At 35.7% G+C, this 8,428-nt stretch overlaps 1 protein-coding gene across 1 annotated transcript in view; it reads right to left on the bottom strand.

The window, feature by feature from the left end:
- LOC108577631 overlaps positions 1 to 7,828 on the bottom strand; it is a gene marked incomplete at its 3' end in the record, with an annotated part of 8,446 nt that extends 618 nt beyond the window's left edge. Inside the window, exons 1-11 of the mRNA XM_017940808.1 lie at positions 7,634 to 7,828; positions 5,990 to 6,242; positions 5,620 to 5,723; positions 5,020 to 5,343; positions 4,287 to 4,562; positions 3,471 to 3,527; positions 2,328 to 2,531; positions 1,694 to 1,859; positions 1,384 to 1,487; positions 496 to 837; positions 78 to 353 (exon numbers count right to left, since the gene is read on the bottom strand). Of these exons, the coding sequence (XP_017796297.1) occupies positions 78 to 353; positions 496 to 837; positions 1,384 to 1,487; positions 1,694 to 1,859; positions 2,328 to 2,531; positions 3,471 to 3,527; positions 4,287 to 4,562; positions 5,020 to 5,343; positions 5,620 to 5,723; positions 5,990 to 6,242; positions 7,634 to 7,828 (2,301 nt within the window). The remainder of the gene's footprint in view (positions 1 to 77; positions 354 to 495; positions 838 to 1,383; positions 1,488 to 1,693; positions 1,860 to 2,327; positions 2,532 to 3,470; positions 3,528 to 4,286; positions 4,563 to 5,019; positions 5,344 to 5,619; positions 5,724 to 5,989; positions 6,243 to 7,633) is intronic.
- Positions 7,829 to 8,428: the final 600 nt, after the last annotated feature.

Raw genomic sequence — 8,428 nt, 5'->3', positions numbered from 1 at the left:
TCCCACACCTGATCACTCTCAGCTCATATCTTTCCGCGTTTACAACGACAAAGCAACGCAGACAGAGAGTCAATTACCTTCGTATACGTTTCCAAAGATATTACGAAGAATCCTCTGGCGGTCAAGCAACAAGGTACTCTCGATCTTATGATAACGAGTATCAAATCCTTCCTTATCATTCTTCCTCTCGTGCTCATTGGCAAACGTGGCCATGGTCCATCGTACACCGCTTCCGTCACGTTCAAACTTTCCGTTATTATACAATCGCAGCTGTACGTAAACATCAGCAATTGACACATACATCCCGCTAGGTGAAACGTGAAAATCATCTGTTTACCCACAGATGCACCTGGCTAAGAAACACAACTTTCATTGGTACTCAACGGGAACAACGGTACAAAGTGTATAAGAAAAGGTAATCAAAGTTTTCACTTTCTCAACCCTTTCTTTTACAGCAACGTGTCAACAGAAGATTATTTTGCTAATTGAACTAACCAGAAGTACTTGGCACACGTCGAGACACATAAAAATACTGAACACTAACAATTGCCCCAGTATAATCATACTGAACATTTCTTCGAGTTTCTCGCAGAAAGCCATCAGAGATTGATGTTGACGAACGCATCTTTTGAAAACGTCGTAAGAGTTATCCGCAAATTCTGTCGAATCTATAATCGACGTTTCACCTTTCTCCGGTGTCTGTTTGCTCTTCAGACCGTTTATATTCACCAGTCTATGTTGCAGTATTCGAAACTGAGTGGCCAAGTGTAGGTTCATGATGCATAGAACGTTGTCGAAGCAACCGTAACTCACGCCAATTTGATACGCGGATAAAACCTGTGCAAATGTTGTATTAAGCGATGAGAAAATTTTTCACATGAGTTAATTTCATACAAATTGCAAATAATTGATCGAACGTTGCTTGAATGTTGGTAAAACGTAGAAAGAGAATTTTTTAAAATTTTTAGCAGAAAATAGTGTTAAATCTTCGTGTTTAAATGACGTCTCCCTAAAGTCGAGTTTATCACACGTTCAGGTTCGTGAAAAAATAAATAATAAACAAGACAGAGTGGTTTAAATTGTGAAAAAGAAGATAACGATCCAAAAGTCATGGCAATATACTAATTATTCGGACACTCTTTAGAACGGTGTAACTTTTTTAAAATTCGACCTAAGGACTTGAATTTTTTTGAGATGTTACAGGGATTAGTATGCTAGATGACGTGTGCAAGAAATTTTGAAAAAATTTTTATCGGAAAATATTCTGAAATATTTTAGTTTCAACAGGTTGATATATTTATTTCTACAATAATAATATCACGCAAGAAGGTGTTTGCATTTTCTTCCTTAAAAAAATAATATACCGATTAAACGACAATGTACCTGTAAGGTGAAGAATATTTCAAAATACGGTGTCATCGATGTCGGTATATCAATCCACATTTTAAACGGCAGTATTCTGTCGGATTCGTTTCTTCCAATATTCACTGAAACACGAGTATCGAGACGAAAATTGTGTAACAGAAGTATCGAAGAGTCGAGTTTTATTTGACGTTTATAATTGAAGAAAAAAAGAGAGATAAGTCACTGGATTTAGTCAGCTTACTGTAAATTGGAGTGACGACGTAAGAGAGAACGCACGATAAAGTCACAGATGAGAGGAAACAAGTGAAGAATGTACACAGGCGTTTACAATCGAACACAATCTTCCTCTCGTCCTCGTTGTAATCCCCGTTCATGAATTGTCGCTCTGTGTACACGATCAAACGGAAAAACTCCTCCTTGTTGATAAACAGGATGATTATTTTGATAGCGGGCATTATCACCGACAGAAGAGTGCATATGTCGAACAGTGTGTCCTGTGAAATGAGAATATCAATTGTTATTATCTCAAGAATTGCTGTTTCTTCTTTGTAAATTTTGTAATTCGTTTTTGATGTGCAATTCTTTCGAAATTTTGTAAATTTTGAAAATTGTAAATACGATCGCGTTGATCAGTTTACTAGTTCGTAAATAATTTTTAAAAATATGGTTAACAATGCTTTCACCACGATTTTACAATCTAAAGTCTACCATTGTAAGAATAATTTATACAATCTAAATATTTCATTAAACCACAATTGTATTCCATTTCCTCTAAGTATGAAAAGAACGAATACTAAAGCGTTCCTCCAGAAAATTCACATTTTCAAAAATCTAAGCAATTTATAGAAGCGTGCATATCAAATCGGCCCTGGCACTCTTTGCATATACCGTGTAGATGGGCAGCAAAAGGGTTAAAACACTCTCAATTTCTCTTCAACACCACCCTGAATGTGATTACTCACGCTGAGATCGCCCCACGAGTGGTACAGGTTCGTAGCTTCCACGTAGAATCCGAAGGAAACGAAGAAGAATGTGTAGAACAACGTCACGTTTCTGACATGTTGCTCGAACTGATTTTTCGCCATCCACAATCCGATCATTTTCACGAACATCGAAGTCACGCTGAAACCTAAGTCGTCAGTCTTGAACAATTTCATGTTGTCTCGCTGATAACCGACAGAAACGTTCGGACATTGAACCTCGCAGACAACGAGAACTCGTTGGATCGATTGCAACGAACGTATCGAGGAACGATCAGACGCTTTGATCTATCGGCGCCTCCTTTGTCCAGAAAATCGGCCGGCAATGATAAAGATACCGACAGAGGCGACTCGGAAAAGAGAAAAATGCAAAGTGTTCGATCACACGGATATATGCAGGATTGCTGGCTCCCTTCATCGAACGAGTACTGCATAGATCGAATTGATGATGAGTTATGCATGATGCAGGGATACGAAACCCCCTCCTGCGAAATCGAACGTGTATCGACAGCTGTGTCGTTTTGTCAAAGGGAAATTTAGCTTGTTTGATTGTGGCAGGAGAGTCGTGACATTGGACGATTGGAAAAGTTCGTGCCCGATTTTCAGAGGTGATGAGAACCTTGTCAACTTCGGCACCGATGTTTCTTTTAGCGTAATGTTGCATTCCTATCGGAAGATACACCGCTTGTGTTTTATTTTCAAATAATTGTTCGTTTCGTTTCATTTCAGTTTCAAATGAAATCTGCTTTTGCACGTACCGGTTGTGTTTTATTTTCAAATCGGGCACGAACTTTTGTAGTCATCCAATACTTGTGAGCAAACGGAGTGAAGATTCATTGTTGAGTCGAGAACAGTGATGTGATTAGGTATTGTACGATAATTTCTTTTTTTCTGTTTTGTGAAACGTGTTTGAAAAAATTTTGCTCAGTTTTGTTTAGGGTTTAACGATTAGAAAAGGAACTATTACTGACCATGTGCTTGGACTTTGTTGATAAAGAAATAGTTTGTACTTGTTTTTTTTTTTGCTAACAGAGGAAGTTTTAGTTTTGATTGAAAATCAAATTTTTCGATTTGTCATTTTGGGTTCGTATGGTCGTTGGCATTTGGTGTTAGCTATGTTTCAACTATTTCTGCTTCTTGTTTTCGTAGCAGTGTGAAGTATGACGCTGCGGTACTTAAAATCTGTAATGAATCAATAATTAGGTTTATTCATGGATTAGGAGGTAGGTTTTGAAGTGAAATCTGATATAATAGTAACTATCGTTAATTGTTGTTTTTTTCAAGCAAATGTATTAGGTGTTTAAATTAATTCAGTACCTTTTTTCATAAACGTGAATTTTCATTTGCAAAGTATCAAACACAATTTTAATGTTCAAAACGATCTCCATTATCTTGGAAGACATTCCATTTATCGAATTTTCTTTTAAAGAACTCTTTCGATAGATTAATTTCTAATATGTCTGAGATGTGACATAATCTTCCACAAAATAAATTATTCATTTACAAAAGTTCGTGTTCTGTACGGCTTTAGTATGGTGTAGCATGTGAGTGCATTACTCAAAATCTACAATAAAAATAGAAACAAAGGACTTTATTAGATATTATTTTAAAACTGCAGAATAATACTCGAGATACCATGTTTAATCTATAATGCAATCATTAGTAAAATTTTCTAATCACTTTTTACAAAACTATTTCCAGAATATTTTTCAAATTTGAGTTTTGTCTTTGAAGGAGGAAAAAATTTAAATTTTAGCAATAGAGAGTCCAAAAGTGCAATTAATAGTCACTAAAGATCTTAAGATTAGTACTATTATATCAGATTCGATCAGTTCTTAACAAACACTTTTTTTACTGTTTCCCAAACACATTAATTAAATATAAAAAAAAGTACTTGAAATACTCTAACATCGATATCGTGTGAAATGTTGAATGAATTACCGAAGTGTACGTTTCCAGTGACACAGGGAAGAATCCACAAGCAGTGAGACAGCAAGGTACTCTAGATCTTCCAATGACGAATGTCAAATCTTTTCGCAGCATTCGCCCAGATCTGTCCATTGGCAAGTGAATCCACGAGCAGTCGTATATAGCATTGGCCACGTTCAAGCTTTCTCGTATCAGGCAATCGCAGCTGTAGGTGAACATCAACAGTTGGCACAGGCATCCCGTTAGGTGAAACAAGAAAGTAAGGCGCTGCATAATGGGAGTATCTTCCTGTGGTAATTATATCATAGATGTAATTACTCAACAGCGGTGAAATAGTAGTAAACAAACATTACGAGACATAAAAATCGAACGAATATTAATTTATTGCAAATTTATTTACGAAATTAACTATTTATTCGTTAAAAATTTATTTACGAAACTAAATATTTACGAAATCAAAAACACTACGAAATATAAAAATAAAAATTCTACGTCCTTTCGTACAAAACATTTCCAATTTTTTTCTCGAAAAAGTTAACGATTGTTATAAATTAATGTTAATAATTGAATATTTGCTGTTAGAGTTGAAAAAAAGAAAATGGAGCTAAACGTTACCAATTTTGAGAAAAGAGTAAACACTTTTTATTCTATATACAAAATATCTGATAAAAAGTGCAGTTGAAGTATTTTGATCAGAAAATAAGAAAAATATGATATCGCGTTGAATTTTGTAATACCTACTAACCATCACCAAATATCCATCGAGGCACATTAACAAACTGAAGAGCAACACTTGTGCAAGCACAAATAAACCGAACACCTCTTGAAGTTCGTTACAGTATTCTATGAGTGCTTGATGCTGTTGAATGCAATTTTTGAACTTAGCGTAGCATTCGTCCGAATTGGACGGTGTTTTTTTCGAAATTTTATCGCTACGTTCGTTTGCACCGCACACATTCGACAGTCTGTATTGCAATATTCGAAATTGAGTAGCTGTGTGTAGATTGATCATGCACAGAAAATTGTCGATACAAAGGTAGCTTATGCAAACGTACATTACGATAAAAACCTGTAGCGATAACAGACATAAACTGGTGTAAACGATTTCACTGTAACTTTTTGATAATTGGGTTGGAAAACTTTCAAATTCCTTCGTTTGAAAATTGTTGTTATACAGGCAAGTGTCAAGTAATTGTGAATTTTGGATTGGGTGAAAAAGTGGCGGAAAAATTTCAATTCAAACTAAACATCGAAAGTTTAAGTTGCCATACAGTCTTTATGAAATAAAATATCAACGTTTGCAATTATCGTGAATTGAACACGGCAAAGAAGAAATTCATATTACCTGCGACGTAAATAATATCTCATAGTATGGTGTCATGGTTGTCGGAAAGTCAATCCAGAAGTTGACTATAAGTATCCTGTCTGATTCATTTTTTCCAATACTTTCTGAAAAGAAGTACCAGCTTATTATCCTTTCTCGTTTCTAGTTTAGATTTAATTACAACGAATAGTTCAATTAATTTAATTAACCAAAATTCCGAGTAATAGTAATTCAAAACTATTAACAGTATTCCTTCTGACTCAAGCAGATTAATAAGACACCAAAGCAGAAATGTGATAAAAAAAAGATTTGCTATTTATATTTTTAGAGAACAAACGTAAGTTATGTGAAAAGTGGAATAATTATCGTAGAAATCGTAGAAATGACTCACCTACAATTGGCCTGATTATGTATCCAGACACTGTCCCATTAGCGAAGAAATTAAACACGCATATGAGGAATGTACAAGAACGTTTACACTCGTTCACAATCATTTGCTCCTGCGAGTCATAATCCGAGTGCCAGAAATTCGTTCTGGCGTATTTAATTAATTCCAAAAATTTTTCCTTACTCCTCATCGAGACCAAGATCTTGAACAAACTTATGCCCACTGTTAGAATGTTGCACATTACGTAAACAACGGCCTGCAATTAAACAATCATAAAAAGGAAAGCCCTATCTCGACGACAATATTAATCGCTCAAAGTTTATCAACTGGTCACTTCTTTTTTTTATTCATTTCACAAAATATTCAGGGGTACTTATTTTTTGAACATCTTCGAATTGTTCAAAACTGAAATCTTGCACACGTGCTTTCGGAACCAAATGTTTAACAATATTTACGAAAAAATAAACGAAGAAATTACACCCGCTGTGCCCAAATGCAAGCAATTTTTTAATAAGCACACTTTACTTCAAAGTCCTATTAATTTCGTTGACATTTCAAATTGCACCACAAATTTTTTCACTTCGAATAGCTACGGAAATTTTTTCACAATTATTTTACTTTATTATAAAACTACTAAAAATTTTTCATCGCTATTCCAAAACCGAAGCAAGCATCGATCATTTTATCTAGCATCGGCGACAATTAAATAGACTGCGGATTTTTATGCATTTGCAGGAAATTTAAAGGTACAAAATTACACAGAATGCAGGTATATGAAAAAATATCGAAATTGTAGTGCTTCTTATAATACCTGTTAGGTGAAATAATTTTCTATCGAAATTCTCCATTTTTTCCTATATCCTCAAGACTGTAAATTTGCATAAAAATCATTACATCGACAAGAATGCTTCGAACGTTAAACCCGTCTCGTATTTTTCAAATTTCTAAATTTTCGCCACGTCCGTAACGTTGAATTCCACAATTCGGGAAGAGTCAGGGAAACACGAACGAATTGCGAATACGCATATACGATGGTGCCAGGAAAACATGAACATTTCCTCCATTTGCCACATGATCGCTCGTACCGAATGCAATTCTAGGCCGCGAACGCAAAATAGTTGACACGCACACAGGTAAAAAATTATCGAACGACATTTAGGACATCACGGACAGTAACGGTTTGGCTTTTCTATTAACCCCTTAAACTATGATTTCCTTTCTGACTATGCACCTAAGCGTCAGCCATTTTCTGCTTTAGTACTATATCAGGTAACAAAAACTAGTCTGTCACAGATTAATGACACTTAGCAATCCCTCAATCTTGTAAATTCAAACGAAAATTAGGATTACAATGAATTCTTCTTACCAATACAACTATTTTTCTCACATCTTCGTCAGAATCTCTGCAACGAGACTGACGCGTTGTCATATGTGAAGGGGTTAAAAATTGGTTTTACCTTTAAATCTTGTTAATGCTGATTATAAAACTATATAAACAGATAATACGCCTTTGTATATAAACAAAGTTATTACCCTTATAACATTTTCTTTTATTCAACTTTCTCCTTGGGTGTCGTAATTCCCCTGCTCTGCCCTAATCATCTCACGTATCCTCGAATGGTGTTCAATAATTGAAACTGTACTTACGCCGAAATCTCCCCAGATGTGATAGATATCCCTCACCTCAAGCAGCACAGCGCACATAAGCATAAGTATCGTGCAATTCTGCGCGAACTTTCTTCGACGTTTCTCCTCGTAAGTGTCAGCTAACCAGAAGCCGATGATTTTCAAGTAGAAAGCTGTGACGCTCACTGATACGTCCCTGTTCTTCTTCGAAGTCATTCTGACTCGTTAATGACCGAGTGTTCACGATTGCCGGTTTCCGCGAGAGTTTTGCTTATCACCTTTATCACAGGTGTCCAAGTCCGTGACTTACTTTGATCCATCGGTTACCCTTTGCCAGCGTGTCCCTTCCGTTTCGCGCATCCTCCTTTGTGGGCTGCTGGCTATTTTGAGTGTCGACGTAATTGCTATACTTGAGTGTGAAAAGAAAGAACGACAGAGAGTGTCGTGGCGGATAAATTATGCAAGATTATAGCCCTGGATGATAGCGTGGCGATCAGAATGTACGTGATTATGGCTGAACAGCTTTGCTGCTTCGAAGTCTTTCAGAAGTACGGTGCAGTATGATTCAACCATAATCTGAAGATAGTCTGTCGGTGAAACAATCTCACAACTTTTATATTTATATAAATTTCTTTTTAATAAAGAATAGATATATATGTCTGTTTTTAATTTGCTAGGTGATGATGTTTTCTGAATGAAATGTGAAAGATAATTGGGTGAGCTGATTCGTAGTGAAGTGTATCATTTCTGTAGGTAAGTTAATTTGTGTCTATATTGATTCTAATTTCAGTACTACAATTTTAGCTCATCGTTGTT

This window comes from Habropoda laboriosa, unplaced genomic scaffold (assembly GCF_001263275.1).
Source record: "Habropoda laboriosa isolate 0110345459 unplaced genomic scaffold, ASM126327v1 scaffold718, whole genome shotgun sequence".
In the NCBI taxonomy this organism is placed as follows: Eukaryota; Metazoa; Arthropoda; class Insecta; order Hymenoptera; family Apidae; genus Habropoda; species Habropoda laboriosa.
This window is presented reverse-complemented; position numbering and strand designations above follow the sequence as displayed.